At 43.6% G+C, this 21,223-nt stretch overlaps 1 protein-coding gene across 7 annotated transcripts in view; it reads left to right on the top strand.

Moving 5' to 3' along the window:
• The window catches only part of RHBDD1 (rhomboid domain containing 1), a 94,063-nt gene that overhangs the window by 41,644 nt on the left and 31,196 nt on the right, over positions 1 to 21,223 (top strand). For 6 of the 7 annotated variants that reach the window (XM_039489697.1, XM_039489702.1, XM_039489696.1 and 3 more), the window contains one exon: positions 1,627 to 1,746. The exons of the other annotated variant lie outside the window; for it this stretch is intronic. In XM_039489697.1, the coding sequence (XP_039345631.1) occupies positions 1,627 to 1,746 (120 nt within the window). The remainder of the gene's footprint in view (positions 1 to 1,626; positions 1,747 to 21,223) is intronic. 7 annotated transcript variants of the gene reach the window in all.

Genomic DNA, 21,223 nt, shown 5'->3' with positions numbered 1-21,223 from the left:
TTGAACAGAACCTCCGAACAGCTGAGAGAAACTTTTTTTTATATTCCCCATCTATAAACAGCTTTCCATTTTTTGCAGTGCACTGTGCAATCTTGTAACTTCCTTCTGTAGTTTGATTTTTACTTATACTTAAGCATTTAAAACACTGCTTTTCTTATCATATCCTGCTACTGCCTTTTTAATCGATCCGGTCTTGTCTGCTTCATCAAGAAAGGTTTTCTTGTGCTTCATTTCAAAATGTTGTCGAACACTTGATGTGCGACAAACAACACTTTCACAACAGAAAGCACAAACAGCACGGTCCTCCTTTTGAATAAATCCAAATGTGACTGTCCAAGAAAGCTGAAATGAACGGAAATCTAACTTCACTTTCTTAGGAGCTGACATTTTGTCAAAGGTACCCCCTCAACTCACAGTGGGGGGAAAAATATGGCAACAGACAGCATGCACAATGTCAAACGCAGTGTGCTGTTCCACATGGCATGGTATAAGCAGCAAATCAGGACTTAAAAATATCCCAGTGGTGCTTGAACAATTTTTAAGGTGGGGGTGCTGAGCTGTGCCCTCTGTTGCCCCTTTCTGCACCCCTCACTGCCCCAGGCTGGGGCCAGTGGGCCACAGCTGGGGATGGCTGCAGAGTGCCAGGCTGAGGCCAGGAGCAGAGCCCTGGGCCGGCAGCCAGAACCCTAGGCCAGCAGCAGGCTGAGCGGGGCCGGTAGACGGAACCCCAGCTGGCAGCAGAGTGCCACTGAAAATCAGCTCGCGTACTACCTTTGGTATGCGTGCCATAGGTTGCTGACTCCTGGACTAGTCTCTGAGTACTCAAGTGAGGGTTGGTGGTAGATGGTAAGAATAGACCACAAGTGGTGGCTAGGATGTTAAAGAAGATCTAACAGTGGGAGGTTTCCTGGATCTGGCTGTGAGTATCATGCTAATTTTCACTCATACTCTGTGCAAGTAGCACAGTGCTATCAGTAGGCTTGTACAGCAGCAGTTAGGTATTAAATTCTGGATTGTCGTGCAAATTGCAGGGTTTTCTGGCAGGAGTTTGAGCCAGGGATTTTTTAGGTCTCAAAGACAATTCTGAAAAGTTCTGATGGTTGCAGACATTGTGGGCTGGGGACTGTGGAGAGAAGTGAAATGAAGTACAGGTAAAAAGGTGCCTGAAAGGTAACTGAAAATTCAGTTTAGTTCGGTTTTTTAACTCTGTCACATTAATATGGTCTCCAGTTCTTGGCATTTACATTTTAAAAGGAGCTCATTAAAACTCAGCCTTTTAATTTTAGAGTAAAAGTCTTTTATTAAAACGGAGCATATTATTGTACTTTTATAAACCATGAAGTAATTAAAAAAAAGTGAATACATTTTTCTTTAAAATATTAATTATGGTGGCAGGCAAGGCCTCCAGTAGTCTATCATTTATAACATACAAAACTGGCAAATAGTTTGTTTGACTGCATATATGCTTGTAGCAGATTCTTTATTAATCACATTTTTCCCCGTCTGAAACTTTTCTAATTCAAAAGGAAAACCTGCTTGAGGAGATGATAAACAGTAAAATCAAATATTTTATGCAATGCCAGCATTTTATTTATTTATTTAAGCTTTTTTGTTCTCATTCTATAGAGTATTCTAGACACCCAAGTTACCCATACAACACACCAGGGAACTATGACATGTACACTGGTGGGCTTACTGAAGAGGAACAGTTTGAAAGGGCATTGAGAAACAGTCTTCACGACAGAGGTAGGAATTTTATAGCATTGGATATCCTAAGCTATCGTTTATCTTGACAGAGAGTGATTCATTCAGAGTTCATAATTTTCAAAGTATAGGAAGTAAACAGTCCTTTTACAAGCAAAATCAAGAAAAGTTGCTTGAATGAATTTTCACAGTATGGAGTGTGATGCTGTACTGGATAAAGTTCCCCATTCTGTAAATATGGCTTATACTAATTGTTAGTAAAATCAACAAGGAGTCCTTGTGGCACCTTAGAGACTAACAAATTTTTTGGGGCATAAGCTTTTGTGGGCTATAACCTACTTCATCAAATGCATGGTCTGGAAAATACAGTAAGCGGGTATAAATATACAGCACATGAAAAGATGGGAGTTGCCTTACCAAGTGGGGGGTCAGTGCTAACAAGGCCAAATCAATCATGGTGGGTGTGGCCCATTCCCAACAGTTGACAAGAAGGGGTGAGTATCAACAGAGGGAAAATTATTTTTTGTAGTGACCCAGCCACTCCCAGTCCTTATTCAGGCCTAATTTGATGGTGTCAAGTTCGCAAATTAATTCCAGTTCTGCAGTTTCTTGTTGAAGTCTGTTCTTGAAGTTTTTTTTGTTGAAGAATGGCCACTTTTAAGTCTGTTATTGAGTGTTCAGGGAGATTAAAGTGCTCTCCTACTGGTTTTTGAATGTTAGAATTCTTGATGTCTGATTTGTGTCCATTTATTCCTAATATGGTGTCCCTTGAATAGATATGTGGACAGAGTTGGCAGCGGGGTTTGTTGCAGGGATTGGTTTCTGGGTTAGTGTTTCTGTTGTGTGGTGTGTAGTTGCTGGTGAGTATTTGTTTCAGGTTGGGGGGCTGTCTAAGCGAGGAGTGGCCTGTCTTCCAAGGTCTGTGAGAGTGAGGGATCATCCTTCAGCATAGATTGTAGATCCTTGATGATGTGCTGGAGAGGTTTTAGTTGTGGGTTGTAGGTGATGGCCAGTGGCGTTCTGTTATTTTCTTTGTTGGGCCTGTCCTGTAGTAGGTGACTTCTGGGTACCCTTCTGGCTCTGTCAATCTGTTTCTTCACTTCCCCGGGTGGGTATTGTAGTTTTAAGAATGCTTAATAGAGATCCTGTAGGTGTTTGTCTCTGTCTGAGGGATTGGCGCAAATGCAGTTGTATCTTAGGGTTTAGTTGTAGATAATGGATCGTGTGATGTGGTCTGGATGAAAGCTGGAGGCATGTAGGTAAGTATAGCAGTCAGTAGGTATCCGGTATAGGGTGATGTTTTTGTGACCACCACTTATTTGCACTATAGTGTCCAGGAAGTGGATCTCTTGTGTGGACTGGTCCAGGCTGAGGTTGAAGGTGGGGTGGAAATTGTTGAAATCCTGGTGGAATTCCTCAAGTGCCTCTTTCCCATTGGTCCAGATGATGATGGTGTCATCAATGTAGCGCAAGTAGAGTAGGGGCGCTAGGGGACAAGAGCTGAGGAAGCGTTGTTCTAAGTCAGCCATAAAAATGTTGGCATACTGTGGGGCCATGTGGGTACTCATAGCAGTGCCACTGACTTGACAATATAAATCTTTCCCAAATCTGAAATAGTTGTGCTTGAGGACAAAGTTCAGCCACCAGGTTTGCCGTGACATTATTAGGGATACCTTTCCTGATGGCTTGTAGTCCATCTTTGTGTGGAATGTTGGTGTAGAGGGCTTCTACATCCATAGTGGCTATAATGATGTTTTCTGGAAGATCATTGATGGATTGTAGTTTCCTCAGGAAGTCAGTGGTATCTCAAAGATAGCTGGGAGTGCTGGTAGCATAAGGCCTGAGGAGAGAGTCCACATAGCCAGACAATCCTGCTGTCAGGGTGCCAATGCCTGAGTTGATGGGGCGGCCACGATTCCCAGGTTTAAGGATCTTGGGTAGCAGATAGAATACCCTTGGTTGGGGCTCTAGAGGTGTGTGTGTGTGGATTTGTTCCTGTGCTTGTTCAGGTAGTTTCTTGAGTAGATGGTGCAGTTTCTTTTGGTAATCCTCAGTGGGATCAAAGGATAATGGCCTGTAGAATGTGGTGTCAGAGAGTTGGCTAGCAGCCTGTCATTCATACTCCAACCTGTTCATGATGACTACAGCACCTCCTTTGTCAGCCTTTTTTATTATAATATCAGAGTTGTTTCTGAGGCTGTGGATGGCGTTGTGTTCTGCACGTCTGAGGTTATGGGACAAGTGATGCTGCTTTTCCACAATTTCACCTCGTGCATGTCAGCGGTAGCACTCTATGTAGAAGTCCAGTTTGTTGTTTTGACTGTCAAGAGGAGTCCATGCAGAATCCTTCTTCTTGTAGCATTGGTAGGAAGGTTTCTGTGGGTTAGTATGCTGTTCAGTGGTGTGGTGAAAATATTCCTTGAGTCGGAGACCGCAAAAGTAGAATTCCAGGTCACCGCAGAACTGTATCATGTTCGTGGGGGTGGTAGGGCAGAAGGAGAGGCCCCAAGATAGGACAGACTCTTCTGCCAGGCTAAAAGTATAGCTGGATAGATTAACAATATTGTTGGGTGAGTTAAAACGGGTACCACAGTGGTGGCTCCCTGTGGCATGTAGTTTAGATCATTTAGTGTCCTTTTTCCTCTGTAGAGAAGCCGTGTGTGTGTTGTAAATGGCTTGTCTAGTTTTCCTAAAGTCCAGCCACAAGGAAGTTTGTGTAGAAGGTTGTTTTTTTTTTATGAGAGTCTCCAGTTTTGAGAGCTAATTCTTGATCTTCTCCTGTTTGCTGTATAGGTTGTTAATCAGTGGTTCCGCAGTTTCTTTGAGAGTATGTGGCATAATGTCTCACCATAGTCTTTGTGGTATGTTGATTCTAATGGATTTTTTACCTTCAGTCCTTTTGGTATGATGTCCATCTGTTTACCTTTGGAAAGGAAGATGATGTCTGTCTGTATCTGCACGAGTTGATGGTTTTCCACTTCATACAGTCAACATACCACACAGACTTAAAAGTGGCCATTCTTCAACAAAAAAACATCAAAATCAGACTTCATTGAGAAACTGCAGAACTGGAATTAATTTGCAAACTTGACACCATCAAATTAGGCCTGAATAAAGACTGGGAGTGGCTGAGTCACTACAAAAAATAATTTTCCCTCTATTGATACTCATCCCTTCTTGTCAACTGTTGGGAATGGGCCACATCCACCCTAATTTAATTGGCCTCGTTAGCACTGACCCCCCACTTGGTAAGGCAACTCCCATCTTTTCATGTGCTGTATATTTATACCTGCTTACTGTATTTTCCACTCCATGCATCTGATGAAGTGGGTTATAGCCCATGAAAGCTTATGCCCAAATAAATTTGTTAGTCTCTCTAAGGTGCCACAAGGACTCCTCGTTATTTTTATTGATACAGACTAACATGGCTACCCCTCTGAAACCTGTCATTAATTGTTAGGGCTCCATGTGTGTCACAGAGATGACGGAAATCGTGGATTCCGTGACTTTCTGCGACCTCCGTGACTTCTGCAGCGGCCAGTGTGGCTGACCCCAGGGGCGCCAAGCAGCTGGCCTTGGGGACAGCCACACTGGCTGCTGCTGGAGCGGCTCTGCAGCCAGCCGCTCGGGCGGCCCCACAGCCAAACACACCAGCTGCTGCTGGAGTGGCTAGTGGCCCCAAGCAGCTAGTCCTGGGGACCACCCAAGCAGCGGACGATGCAGCTGGCCCTGGGGGCTGCCTGAGCAGCGGTCCAGGGGGCAGCTCGAGCCGTCGCAGTTCAGTGGCTCCTGGCAGTGATCCTGGGGTGGCCAGAGCAGCAGCTGGCCCCCTGGCACTCCCCCCCCTCCCCACGGCACGGGGCTCTTCCTCCCTTATGGCATTTTGGGCATCTAGTAAAATATTTTAAAATGGTGTCCTGTTACCATTCACTTTTTTCTGTTTAAATTCTTTCTCCCAATAATTATGTTCAGTTTTATGAAACTGGCCCTTTTAGAACACCAAGTATACTTTCCATAGCCAGACTGTTGTTTTAAGTACTATATTTGAGGCAGTCTGGGAAAAATGTTTATAATCAGAACAGTTCTAGTCCAAGCAGTTTTTACTTGCAGAAGATAGAGTGCCTCAGATTGCAGGTAGTCTGAATGCACTTCTGTGAATTTGTCCTCTCTTGTCAGCAGCTTTGAGTTTGTATGCATATGCTACACAGGCCTTGGGGGTACTGAACCCAAGTAAAAGACTCGAGAAGAAAAGGATTGGATAAATGTCATATCGATCTTTGAACAAAAGGAGGATACCGCTTAACGACAATAGGTCAGCGCCTTCCTTCTGCCTCCTAATGAATAATTAACCTTTTTGTGCTCTGGCACATTCTCCTGCTGGAGTTTTCATGAAATTTTGCCCTTCTTATCTTTATGCCTGCAAGACTAGGTTATATTTTTACTCATGCCAGAAACATTTGACATGTAGCAACTTGTGATTGTGCTTTGCTTCACCTAGTATGATTGCTGAATAGTCACACATTCAGATTTTGTGAGACTCTTCAGTGAACTTGGTCTTTTTACAGACACTTACATAACTGCTTAATTTTTTAATGATCTTGATGGAAATTATCAGACAGATCGATTTGTCTGAAAAAACAACCACATCAGTTGATAACTGTTTTCATTCCGTGCCATGAAGTGTGAATACATGAATAGTTCATCTTCCAGAAACAGAATTAAAGGACCATCATAATCTGATATCTAATTTTGGTATTCTGGATTAGCTACAGATAAAAGTAGTTACTTAATGTATGTTAGAGGACAAATATTACTTTTCCCATAAACAATATTCCTGGGGGGATTCTGTGCCAAAAAATTAATAATTCTGCAAAATTCATTTGTCAAAATAACACAATATAATCACACCAGTTTCAATTATTTTGGTAATTTCTTTCAAATACCTATCAACAAGTATGTCTGTAACAATACAGGCATCAAAAAAGATCCAGAAAATGTTTTTGACAGATTCCTTACTAGGCATATTAATACAGAACTTTGAGTAATAATTCATTTAAACTACAAAGTGGAAACTTGTTTCCTGGACCCCTCAGAAGCAATGCAGAGCTTGGGGGAACCAGGGGTAACGGAGGAGCTGAGGGAGAAGGAAGTAATTGCTGGGAAGGCACCTGGGAGTGAACCTGGAGGGTTGTTGGGTGTGGGTGGGAGAAATATGGAACAGGTGTTTTTTGGGTTGAGGGGAAGGAACCTTCCCCATGCAGACCCTGACTGACCCCTTGCCTCTCCCTATCAGTCAGGCACATCTGTCGCATCCCAATATGTCCCTACACTCCTTCTCCCCCGTTCCCATGTGTCCCTGCACCCCCACTCAGCCACCCCTCCTCTTCCTTCCCAATGTGGTCCTGAACCCCATCTTCCTGTCCCCATGTGTCCCTGCATCCCCTACCCCCATGTAGCTCTTCACTCCCCCATCCCCATGTGTCCCTGCATCCCCACTCCCATTCAGCTCCCATTCCAGTCTGTCCCCCACCACTAGCCCCTCTGAACCCCAGTCTGTGACTCCCCCAGCACCCCTATGTGCCCCATTCTGTCTGTCTCTCTCCCCATATCCAGTGCCTCCCCACCATCCTAGCCCCGCAGGCAGGGCGCTGCACTCTCTCCCTATTGGCTGCTGACTGCTGCAGCCCATGAGTGGTGAGCTAGCTGACTTTATTCTGGCACCACAGCAGCCTCTGCTGGGTGAAAGGCATAACTGCAGTGCCTCGCCAGCAGAATATATTTTCTGAGGCGATAAAAAGTCTGCAGGTCATATGAATTCTGTGCATGTTCAGTGCCACAGAATTCCCCCAGGGCTGCCTTTCCAGTAGGGGAGTAGGCATGACTTGTCACCTCGCTGTTTTCCTGCTGCAGAGGAAAATAATGTCTCTTTGCTAAACCAGTGACTTGAACAACTTTTCTTGGAGAGCAATTGCAGCTGTTTCCTACCCATCAGAAGTATAGTAAGAAGCACCCAGATAGTTTTCTGTGCCTTCCCAAGATGGTTAAGAAAACCACATTAGATAATGTTGGCGCAAGGGGTATGAAATGTATAGTCTGTCATTTTTACACAATCTCTGTCAGTTGTTGGCTTCCTTTAGCCCTCCAGTGACCACCTACATCCCAAGGTTAGATTGCAGGAAGTTCCTCTACTTCCCATTCAGCTCACCAACTTACCGGCTCTGTGGTACAGAACAGGCTCCCATTACCCTTCCCTCCCTGCTCCAACCAACTTCATTGGTTCCTACAGCCGTTACTTTCCTCTTTAAATTCAGCTAAAATGTGAGGTAAATTTTTCATCTCAAATAGCATTTTTTGAGTTGACATACATTTTAACCCCTCCTTGAGCTCATTCTCCAAAGTATATCTTCCGCCAAAGCAGATCCTCCTCCTGTTCTCAACTAGGTGGATATCTGCTTATGGAAGAGGCAGTGTCTTTCAGGAATCTTCCTTGGATGCCTCTTAGGTCACACCTATATCTCTGCAAACATGCACAAGACCAGTGTTTCCTTCATATTGGCAGGCTTTCTTACCCTCAAGAAAATTCTCTCAAAAATCAAAGAAATATGTCACCCATCTCTCTCTCCCCTGAATCCTCGGCTCCTTGGTGTCAGGTCTGAAGTCTTGTCTTCTGTCTAATTCCTGCTTCAACAAGGGGATCTACTTTCCAAAGGACAATGAAATCTCCTCCTCTCTCTGCTTGCACTCAGGGGTGAAAGTAACTTACAGGGCTTACCGGTACTGCCGGAGTCCTGAGGGCACCGGCTGTGGCTGGGAGCCCCAGGGCCTTTAAATCAACCCAAGGCTCTGGCCGCTGCGGAGCTCCGGGCCCTTTAAATCCCCACCGCAGCTCCAGCTGCCAGAGCTGCGGGCGGGATTTAAAGGCCCTGGAGCTCCTGTGGCTGCGGGGAACCCCAGGCCTTGCCGGGCTGGGGCCGGGATTTAAAGGGCCCAGAGCTCCTGCCGCTGCAGGGAGCTCTGAGCCCTTTAAATCCAGCGCCATCCCGGCCGCCGGAGCTGCAGGCAGGATTAGAACATAAGAACATAAAAACGGCCGTACCAGGTCAGACCAAAGGTCCATCTAGCCCAGTATCTGTCTACCGACAGTGGCCAATGCCAGGTGCCCCAGAGGGAGTGAACCCAACAGGCAATGATCAAGTGATCTCTCTCCTGCCATCCATCTCCATCCTCTGACAAACAAAGGCTAGGGACACCATTCCTTATCCATCCTGGCTAATAGCCATTTATGGACTTAACCACCATGAATTTATCCAGTTCTCTTTTAAACGCTGTTATAGTCCTAGCCTTCATAACCTCCTCAGGTAAGGAGTTCCACAAGTTGACTGTGCGCTGTGTGAAGAAGAACTTCCTTTTATTTGTTTTAAGCCTGCTGCCTATTAATTTCATTTGGTGACCCCTAGTTCTTGTATTATGGGAATAAGTAAGTAACTTTTCCTTATCCACTTTCTCCACATCACTCATGATTTTATATACCTCTATCATATCCCCCCTTAGTCTCCTCTTTTCCAAGCTGAAGAGTCCTAGCCTCTTTAATCTTTCCTCATATGGGACCCTCTCTAAACCCCTAATCATTTTAGTTGCCCTTTTCTGAACCTTTTCTAGTGCCAGTATATCTTTTTTGAGGTGAGGAGACCACATCTGTATACAGTATTCGAGATGTGGGCGTACCATGGATTTATACAAAGGCAATAATATATTCTCAGTCTTCTTCTCTATCCCCTTTTTAATGATTCCTAACATCCTGTTTGCTTTTTTGACCGCCTCTGCACACTGCGTGGACATCTTCAGAGAACTATCCACGATGACTCCAAGATCTTTTTCCTGACTCATTGTAGCTAAATTAGCCCCCATCATATTGTATGTATAGTTGGGGTTATTTTTTTTCCAATGTGCATTACTTTACATTTATCCACATTAAATTTCATTTGCCATTTTGTTGCCCAATCACTTAGTTTTGTGAAATTTTTTGAAGTTCTTCACAATCTGCTTTGGTCTTAACTATCTTGAGTAGTTTACTATCATCTGCAAACTTTGCCACCTCACTGTTTACCCCTTTCTCCAGATCATTTATGAATAAATTGAATAGGATTGGTCCTAGGACTGACCCTTGGGGAACACCACTAGTTACCCCTCTCCATTCTGAGAATTTACCATTAATTCCTACCCTTTGTTCTCTGTCTTTTAACCAGTTCTCAGTCCATGAAAGGACCTTCCCTTTTATCCCATGACAGCTTAATTTACGTAAGAGCCTTTGGTGAGGGACCTTAACAAAGGCTTTCTGGAAATCTAAGTACACTATGTCCACTGGATCCCCCATGTCCACATGTTTGTTGACCCCTTCAAAGAACTCTAATAGATTAGTAAGACATGATTTCCCTTTACAGAAACCATGTTGACTATTGCTCAGCAGTTTGTTTTTCTATGTGTCTGACAATTTTATTCTTAACTATTGTTTTGACTAATTTGCCCGGTACTGACGTTAGACTTACCGGTCTGTAATTGCCGGGATCACCTCTAGAGCCCTTTTAAAATATTGGCATTACTTTAGCTAACTTCCAGTCATTGGGTACCGAAGCCGATTTAAAGGACAGGTTACAAACCTTAGTTAATAGTTCTGCAACTTCACATTTGAGTTCTTTCAGAACTCTTGGGTGAATGCCATCTGGTCCCGGTGACTTGTTAATGTTGAGTTTATCAATTAATTCCAAAACCTCCTCTAGGGACACTTCAATCTGTGACAGTTCCTCAGATTTGTCACCTACTCGGGTTTGGGAATCTCCCTAACATCCTCAGCCATGAAGACTGAAGCAAAGAATCCATTTAGTTTCTCCACAATGACTTTATCGTCTTTAAGCGCTCCTTTTGTATCTCGATCATCAATGGGCCCCACTGGTTGTTTAGCAGGCTTCCTGCTTCTGATGTACTTAAAAAACATTTTGTTATTACCTTTGGAGTTTTTGGCTAGCTGTTCTTCAAACTCCTCTTTGGCTTTTCTTATTAAACTCTTGCACTTAATTAGCAGTGTTTATGCTCCTTTCTATTTGCATCACTAGGATTTGACTTCCACTTTTTAAAGGAAGTCTTTTTATCTCTCACCGCTTCTTTTACATGGTTGTTAAGCCACGGTGGCTCTTTTTTAGTTCTTTTACTGTGTTTCTTAATTTGGGGTATACATTGAAGTTGGGCCTCTATTATGGTGTCTTTAAAAAGCGCCCATGCAGCTTGCAGGGATTTCACTTTAGTCACTGTACCTGTCACCATACATGCTACACTCAGTGCAATAAACAGGATAGCCCCCACTCTGCTGCTGGGCTTCTGCCTGCATTGTCTCCTAGTTAATGAAAGGGTTGTTTAAAGCAAGACGTTTTAACTTCTGTTTAACTAACCCTCTCATTTTTGCATAGTTCCCCCTTTTGAAATTAAATTCCACAGTGTTGGGCTGTTGAGATGTTTTTCCCACCACAGGGATGTTGAATGCTATTGTATTACGGTCACTATTTCCAAGCGGTCCTGCTATAGTTACCTCTTGGACCAGCTTCTGCGCTCCACTCAGGATTAAATCTAGAGTTGCCTCCCCTTGTGGGTTCCCGTACCAGCTGCTCCATGAAGCAGTCATTTAAAGTATCGAGAAATTTTAGCTCTGCATTTCGTCCTGAAGTGAAATGTTCCCAGTCAATATGGGGATAATTGAAATCCCCCACTATTATTGGGTTCTTAATTTTGATAGCCTCTCTAATTTCCCTTAGCATTTCATCATCACTGTTACTGTCCTGGTCAGGTGGTCAATAATCGATCCCTAATGTTATATTGTTATTAGAGCATGAAATTTCTATCCATAGAGATTCTATGGAACATGTGGATTCGCTTAAGATTTTTACTTCATTTGAATCTACATTTTCTTTCACATATAGTGCCACTCCCCTCCCCGCACGACCTGTTCTGTCCTTCCGATATATTTTGTACCCCGGAATGATTGTGTCCCATTGATTGCTCTCAGTCCACCAGGTTTCTGTGATGCCTATTATATCAATATCGTCCTTTATGAGAAGGCACTCTAGTTCACCCATCTGATTATTTAGACTTCTAGCATTTGTGTACAAGCACTTTAAAAACTTGTCCCTGTTTATTTGTCTGCCCTTTTCTGATGTGCCAGATTCTTTTTTATGTGACTGTTTATCATCTGATCTGGCCCTTACATTATCCTCTTCCATCCTCTGCTCCTGACTATAACCTGGAGATTCTCTATCATTAGACTCTCCCCTAAGAGAAGTCTGTGTCCGATCCACATGCTCCTCTGCAGCAGTCGGCTTTCCCCCATCTCCTAGTTTAAAAACTGCTCTACAACCTTTTTAATGTTTAGTGCCAGCAGTCTGGTTCCACTTTGGTTTAGGTGGAGCCCATCTCTCCTGTATAGGCTCCCCCCATCCCAAAAGTTTCCCCAGTTCCTAATGACCGTAAACCCCTCCTCGCTACACCATTGTCTCATCCACGCATTGAGACTCTGAAGCTCTGCCTGTCTACCTGGCCCTGAGCATGGAACTGGAAGCATTTCTGAGAATGCCACCATAGAGATCCCGGATTTCAGTCTCTTCCCTAGCAGCCTAAATTTGGCTTCCAGGACATCTCTCCTACCCTTCCCTATGTCATTGGTACCTACATGTACCACGACCACCGGCTCCTCTCCAGCACTACACATAAGTTTGTCTAGATGCCTTGAGAGATCCGCAACCTTCGCACCAGGCAGGCAAGTCACCATACGGTTCTCCCGGTCATCACAAACCCAGCTATCTACGTTTCTAATGATCGAATCTCCCATTACTAACACCTGCCTTTTCCGAGCTACTGGAGTTCCCTCCCGCGAAGAGGTAACCTCAGTGCGAGAGGCAACCCCAGTACCATCTGGAAGGAGGGTCCCAACTATAGGAAGGTTTCCCTCTACTCCCATTGACTGCTCTGCTTCCCTGGGCCTTTCATCCTCCTTAACAGTGCAGGGGCTGTCTGACCGGAGGTGGGACAATTCTACAGTGTCCCGGAAAGCCTCATCAACATACTTTCCTGCCTCTCTTAGTTCCTTCAGTTCCACCATCCTGGTCTCCAAAGTCCGTACGTGATCTCTGAGGGCCAGGAGCTCCTTGCACCGACTGCACACATACGCCACCTGCCCACAGGGCAGGTAATCATACATGCTACACACAGTGCAATAAACTGGATAGCCCCCACTCTGCTGCTGGGCTTCTGCCTGCATTGTCTCCTAGTTAATGAAAGGGTTGTTTAAAGCAAGACGTTTTGAATGTAGTTTGGTTTATAGGTTTTAAGGGAACTAAAGGGGCACAGATAGAACCGACAAGGGACCCCTGCTCCCTTCCCATTCCCTTCCAAACTCCCTTGCGAAACTCCCTGTTAGCAGCCCCTGTTTGCAAAGCTCCCCGGTCGCTTGTGCGTGGCTTTATAAAGCCCTGGCTTGTGGAGCTGCGGGAGCTCTAAACCGTTTAAATCCCGGCCCCAGCTTGCAGCGGGGAGCCCAGAGCCCTTTAAATCCCCGTCGCGGAAGCCGGTGCGGTCCGGCACGGTGTACTGGGTCTTGCCGGTACACCGGACCGGACCGGCTTACTTTCACCTCTGCTTGCACTTCAAAAGTCTCTGAATCTGAAGACAATGACTGTTTCTTATGCCTGAGAACATTAGTGACCAGATTGACTTCAAGGGAAGTGATGACAAGATCAGAGTTTTCTTCTAGTCAAAATAATAACATCTCAAAATGAAATATAAAAAGGATACATCAACTCTGAACCCATGGAGAAGATTGTGGACTCTGAATGAAAACACCTATGGTGAAAACCTGGCCCCATTGAAGTCAATGGGAGTTTTGCAGTTGCCTTCACTGAGGCCAGGATTTTACCCTTGAAGTGTGAAGGCTCAGTTTTAGGAATATAGGCATTTTTGACATACTGGATCATACCTGAGGTCTATCTAGAACTAATGTCCTGTCTCTGACACTCACTAATGCCAAGATTCTTCAAAGGAGGGTGGAAGAAATCTCTCACTAGACAGATATCCTGTGTTAATTTCTCCCCTCTCCCATATTAGGTTTAATCCTAATCCCGAATTGTTACATTGTTTTAAATCCTGAAGCATGAGATTTATTGGCATTAAACTATTAAAACTCTGGTTATATTTTTATGCATTTAAATTGTCCAGTTCTTTTTTGAATCTTGCTAAATCTTTGGGCTCTTCAAATCTTCTATTCTCTCTCAGGAAAAAAGAATAGAGATGGTCTTGTGGTTGAGACTGCATTGGTACTCAGGAAACCTAGTTTCAATTCCGAGCTCTTTTACAGACTTCCTGTGTTACCTTACGCAAGTCATTCGAGCTCTCTACACCTTAATTGCCCATATGCAAAATGGGAATAATAATATTCTGTCTTCTCTGTATAGGTAATAAACTTAATTCAGGCTCCATTTGATGTCATCCAACTCTTAGGAGAATGTTGGAAAAAACCTCAAGTATTCCAAATTTATTAAAACAATTCTGTCTTATTCCATAAGATAAAATCATAATGCATATTCCCAAGAAGGCAAAGTTGATTAAACTACACAAATGCCCATGTGCTATATTATGAATTACACATAAAGGACCAGAGTCTGATATCCTTATATTGAGTAACATCTTACTCTGCAAGTAGCTCTATTAAAATCAGAGGCTATTCTCAAAGTAAGGTATTATTTAATGTGAGTAAATGTGTCAGTATCTGATCATAAGTCTTTAATTGAAAAAAGAGGGGTCTATATGTAGGTTTGGTAGAATTTGATTTTTTTGTGTGGCAATTTCAACAACACAGATTTTTTAAAAAATAATTGATTGTAACTATTGTTACAGCATTGGAAATTAAGGGGGATAGGGTAAATGTTAGGATTAGGGCATGGCTGACTCTGGGGATGTAGGGAACCCCCTGTGCGGCCAAGGGTCCCAAGACATGCATGCGTAAAGCGTAGGGAAAGCTATGGTCTTGGCCATGTACCATAGAAACCCTGGCCAGGATTCTATGGAGAATGAGCCCCTGGCTGCAGGGGAGGCCACTCCTCTGTCTGAGGATGGCCCCTGCATTCCTGGCTGGTGAGTGAGGGAGCAGGGCTGTGACAGAGGGCTCCCTGCAAGTGTGCGGGACTGGTGACATTGGATCAATGCAGGCGCAAGGTGTGAGGAAGGCTGCAGTCCTGGCAGGGCAAAGCAGAGGAGGCCACCCCACTGCTGAATGACTCCTGCCCAAGGATGGAGCTGTTCAGCAGTGGGGTGACCTCTTCCCTCATCTAGGGGCTCGTCATCGTCTTCCTTGCAGTCCTGGCCAGGGGTCTCTCCTCTGCTCACTAGGACCATTGGCTTCTCCACATCTTGTGCCTGCAGGGATCGATTGTCTCAGCTGTGCAGCAGTGCAGGGAGCCCTCTGCAACCCTGCTTGGACAGCCCTGCTCCCTCACCCCCATGGCAGCAGGGCTAAGGAGGGCTCTCTGAGGGACACCCGATCCGTGTAGGTGCAAGGTGTGGAGGGAGGCTACACATGCTAACTGATACCGATAGCTGTTTGGGTTTTTTTTTTTTAAATCAATTTCAGTGAGTCAGTTGAAATCCATGTATCTATAAGATTAAATGGAATCCTGCCAAGTGTGTATATATACATTGTTGTTGTAGCCATGTTGGTCCCAGGAGATTAGAGAGATGAGTTGGATGAGGTAATATCTTTTACTGGCCTGGTCAGGACCTAAGGAAAAACTCTGTGTAAGCTTGAAAGCTTGTGTCTCACCCACAGAAGTTGGTCCAATACAAGATATTGCCTCAAAAAGCCTTTATATATTGTTGTAGTTTGTTTTTGCTCTGATATTTTATTACAGCACTGATATTCAGCTAATCAATATAATATTCTAATTACCAGAAAATCACAAAATCAGCTACTGCACATGCTTCTTTCTGGAGTTAAAAACAAACTAAAGAAACCAATACACAGCACTGTGTTGTAGCATTAAACATTATATGGATTTTTTGGGGGGTTGACAAAAGCTTTAGTGATGGGTATTCTGTGTTTCATTGTAACAACATGTCTAAAGTAAAATTCACTTTATTTTAGTTTTAAATCTTTTGAAATAAGCTGCATAACTAATAATGACATATGCTTTCACATCAGTTTTATTTTGTTGTGTTGCTAGTGAGAGGAAACTGAAAACTGCTGTTTCTATTATAAATGAAAATTACGGTTCTTAAAATAGTCTTGTTTCTTCACATGATATCTCTAAGGATTCAGAATTATAAATAATCCTGCTGGTATTGGACCATTATTATAAATAGAAGGCTATAGATAGCTAACGAATAAATGGTGTTTTAGGAGGTGTGGACTTAAATCTGTATTTTCTCATACTGGAGTGGATTTACGAGTCATGCTGTAAAAATGAAACCATCGCAAATACTATGAGATCCTTACATATTACTATAAAAAGATTTGGACATACCTTAATTTTAATCTTGCTGCAGAAGAGATGTAGGTTGTGGGATGTCATTTTATTAAAACATTTGTTTGTATTTGCACTATCACAAAGTGAGTTCAATCTATAATAACCAAGACAAAATGATGGTAATAGAAATAAATAATAATTTAATACGTACTTCAGAAAGAAGTTAATAAATCAGCTTGAAACACCTTCAACAATCTTTAAATAACCGGCATCACTGCAGGTTAACAGCCTATATCCTCCACCACCACCATTTTGTTATATTACATTGGGTTTTGACAAAGATAAATTTTCAACTGTAAGAGGTAATTTATTCTTATTTGGAGAATGCCCTTCGGCGAGACATGAGAGAGAGAAAGAATTCAGATTGTATCTGAGGCATGAGGGTGTCTGACTGGTAGATAGCTTTGGCATGGCAAGGCACATTTTTAAACTTTAGCTTGAGACAGCAACATTTATCAGACTATGGCAGTGTCCCTTTCTTAGTGTTTTAATGCTAATTTTAATTGTGAATAATCATAGATGTGTAAAACATGGGAAACACCGTGTATTGCGTCCAATACAACTCTGTCCTGTAGAACTTATTTTAGTATTGTTTTGTCTTTTTATTGTTTTTACAACATTATTTTCATTGTCCAGCCATGCTGGAAGAAAGACAGGCGGCAATAGATGTGGTTTAATTAGGCCACAATTTTATGTCTTAAAATATTAACTTCAAATACCTGGGAATACCCAGCAATAAAGTACACAGTCTTGATCATTTCTACCTATTTGGAGGGGCTGCCATCAGCCTTCCCCCTTTCTGACCTTGTCCCATTTACCCTGTTGCTGGGACCCCGTCGCTCTTGCCTCATATGAACGTTAACCAGATAAACTTTCTCTTTCCTCTCCCTCTGCTACCAGATGCAGAGGGAGCGTTTAAAGGGACAACCATCCCTTTTCTTTCGGCCACTTGGACAAGCACCCACTGCATACGTTGGCAGTAAGATTTTCTTCATTTTTATTATTTAATCTACCATTAAATTTGAAGAACTAAAGATGTTTAAAGCTAAAAGCTTACAGTATTTAAAAAAGAATTTTTCTTAAAATGTAAATATTCCAGTTACCTGCCTATGTAAGTGCAGTGATTTCCGTTCCAAAAATCAGTAATATGCAGCTGCATGCTCTGTATGTCTCCTTAGACCCTGCCACAAGACACTGAGTACATTTAAAGTGATAATGAGCAATTAGAATGTTCTTCCCTGTCAATTAACTTGAAGAATAATGAGCCTGAATAAGCACTGCCCTTTCAAAGGATGTGCGTTTCCTAAAAGCATGTAATTCTCTGCTGTTTACAATTACATGGATGGTGAAACAGCCACTTACATGAGTAAAAATTAAATCATATAATTGGAAACAGATGGATAGATAGATGTAAAGACAGGTACCACTTAATCTAAATTTAAAGCTACCTTAATTTCTATATCTTTATTTCTCTTTCTTCTGCTGCAATTGTGACACCTCAGCTTCTGCTACTGTTATAATTGCTCTGCAGTTTGGTCAAAAGGTGGTGTTGCAGTTAATGTCCTATTAGTTGGAGAAATAAGTCTATCAGGATTTTAGGTCCTGGAAAACTGAGTAAAGATATAGAATTTTGGTCCTTTTGTATAGTTCTGTGTTGGTATCCCACCAACCTATAAAAAGAGTTCAGTTACATAGTGTTTTCTAAAAGCATTAGAAATTTCTAGAGCAAAAATAAGGGTTGTTTATTGCTACAAAATGAATGCTAGGTTTATTTATCTGAGATTTTAAAAAGGTATTCTATTTTTGTATATATCTGTTTTAATTTGTATTATTAAACTGACATGCAATGCTTAGGTGTGGTATTCCATAATAGAAGCCACTGTGTAGATTGTTCATATTACTAATTTTAGAATGGCTATAGTCTCAATAAATTAAAATGATAGTTGTATATTGTCCTAAAGATTGTCCGGGATTACTTTTATATGTTGTTTTTAGGTGATTTATTCTTACATTTTATTTCCATTTATGATTATCATTATTGTAACGTTATATTGGCCATAAACTTAAATCATAGATTTCTTCAAATACAACATAGAAAAGGATTGGTATGTAATAAGTACTTATAAATAGAAATCTGAATCTTCTGTGACATTTTAAAATAACCATTTGTGATGACAGTAACATCCTCCATCAATATAATATTCTAATTACCAGAAAATCACAAAATCAGCTACTGCACATGCTTCTTTCTGGAGTTAAAAACAAACTAAAGAAACCAATACACAGCACTGTGTATATTGTGAAAATAAAACATTCTGGCTGTTCATTTCTGTTTTGTGCTGATTTTGTGGCCACCTCACAGTGCAATTTTTCTGCAGCCACATCTCCGTAGAGTGTGTGTTTGACCTGAACATCTCCTTTTCTAATTTTCACGTTTCACTAAAAAGAAAAATTCCTTGCATTTTCAGATGTTCAAACTACTTAATACAGCACAAATGACTCTTATTCAGTGGTTTTCAACCTGTGGTCTGCGGACCCTGGGGGTCTGCAGACTACAGTAGAATCTGAGTTATGAACACCTCAGGAATGGAGGTTGGTTGTAACTCTGAAATGTTTGTATCTCTGAACAAAACGTTATGCTTGTTCTTTCAAAAGTTTACAACTTAACACGGATTTAATACAGCTTTGAGATTTTAATATGCAGAAGAAAAATGCTGCTTTCTCTTTTTTTTAGTCATTTACGTTTAACACAGTACTGTACTGTATTTGCATTTTTTTTGCCTCAACTGCTGCCTGATTGTGTACTTCCAGTTCCAAATGAGGTGTGTAGTGGACTGGTCAGTTCATAACTCTGGTGTTCGTAACTCTGAGGTCCTATTGTATGTCTAAGATTTCCAAAGGGGTCTGCACCTTCATTCAAAATTTTTTAGGGGTCCTGTAATCGATCGCACCGGGGCTCGACCCTCCTGAGGGCAGGAGGGGAGCCACACCGACTCACTCCACGTCTTCTGTTGGACCGGCTGAACAACAGTAAACAGTATTAGGAAGCTCAGGCCCTTTGGTGCAGGGCTGAGCAGCAACACACAGTACAATAAGCTCAGGCCATTTGTGGCAGGGCTGAGCAGCAAACAGTCAGAGAGCTCAGGCCCTTTGTGGCAGGGGCTGAGCAGCAAACCAATACAATAAGCTCAGGCCCTTAGTTGCAGGGGCTGAGCAGCAACCAATACAATAAGCTCAGGCCCTTTGGAGCAGGGGCTGAGCAGCAACCAGTATAATAAGCTCAGGCCCTTTGTGGCAGGGCTGAGCAGCAAACAAACAGAGAGCTCAGGCCGTTTGGAGCAGGGGCTGAGCAGCAATCCAACAGTCAGGAAGCTCAGGCCCTTTGGAGCAGGGGCTGAGCAGCAACCAGTACAATAAGCTCAGGCCCTTTGTGGCAGGGCTGAGCAGCAAACAGTCAGGAAGCTCAGGCCCTTTGTGGCAGGGGCTGAGCAGCAACACACAGTACAAAAGGCTCAGGCCCTTTGGAGCAGGGGCTGAGCAGCGAACAGTAGGTGTATAGGCCCAGGTCCTTACACCTGACTGTTGGGTGAGGGGGAAAACTGCCACCCGTGAGTGGGGTGGCAGGGGGGACACAGACCCGCCCACTCCACTGTGTCCCAGCCCGGGGCCCTAGCAGTGGCTATCACTGTTGCTGGTCAGTGGGGTCCTGACCGCAACACACTGACATCGGGACCTCTGCGTCTGCAGCCTGACAGGGGTCGGCTACCCCCAGGCTACTTCCACTTTCCCCCTCAGGGCCTACCTCGTCCGTGGCACCAGCTCCAGGCCAGTCAATCAGCATAGGCTCCTCGGGACCAGGGCTGGGTGGCAGGTCCGGCAGCTCCTCGGGGAAGTCCGGCCAGGCGTGCTCGGGCAGCTCCTCCAGGTAACAGCAGGGACGGGGAAGTTCCGGCGGCTCCTCTTCGTAGTGGACATGGGGAAGTTCCAGCGGCTCCTCCCAGTACCAGTCACGGGGAAGCTCTGGTGGCTCCTCTTCGTAGTGGGCGCGGGGAAGCTCCAGCCAATCAGGACAGCTGCCTCGGGTCCTGGAGGGTTCCCAGTCAGGAGCTCCCGCCGGCACATCTGCTCCTGGTGGTGGCTGGGCTCTGACTGAGCTCTGGCGGCCGGCTTTTCTACTTCCTGTCCTGTCCCTTGACTTCCGGGGGGCGGGGACAGGTGGTGGCTCCGCCCACTTAGGTGTCTGCAAGGGCGCTCTCTCTGCGAGGCAGGAGGGGAGCCACACCGACTCACTACAGGTCCACAAATGAAAAAAGTATGAAAACCACTGTCTTACAATGATCTTCCTGTTTTTCTGACAGTAGCTAAGCTTTTTAATACCTTGGTCTTCTAGTTTGATGAATAAATATCAACCTGTTTTAATTTGTGTACAGGCATTCAGTTTCTAGTGATTTGCACATGTCCATTCCACTTGATATGTGTGTGTGCCCAGAGTTGGAGATTTTCCCCTTAATGCAGAACCTGTTGGGGCAATTTATACATTCTCCACTGCCTCATGTTGCTGCGTGATGGTATGACAGGTGCAGCTGCCCCAGATCTCCCTCTATTTGTTCTGATGGCCTGTGATCAGTAGTCAGAGCACATCAATTTGCTTCTGCAAGTTTCTCCCTTCACGGGCAATTTATCTTCTGTTTCTGTAAATAGTTAATTAGTATTTGTTACTGTTAGATTAGTATAAGATCTTTTTGTTGTTTTTTCTTGGACTGTGGGGTCCCGCTTATTTATGGGGTATCAGCATCTGGTACCAGGGTATGCATTGGTCTTTACAGTTTTAAGCTGTGTGCTGGCTGCAAGAAATCTGTGCTGGAGCATGACCCTGCCTGAAGTACCCCACTGAGGGTCACATGCGAGACCACTGCCAGTTTTGCAGGGACTTCAAACACTGGACAAAGAAGGACAGGGAC

Source organism: Mauremys reevesii, linkage group 9, assembly GCF_016161935.1.
Source record: "Mauremys reevesii isolate NIE-2019 linkage group 9, ASM1616193v1, whole genome shotgun sequence".
Taxonomy (NCBI): domain Eukaryota; kingdom Metazoa; phylum Chordata; order Testudines; family Geoemydidae; genus Mauremys; species Mauremys reevesii.
The sequence above is the reverse complement of the archived record's forward strand: the minus strand, read 5'-3'. Positions and strand labels throughout refer to the sequence as shown.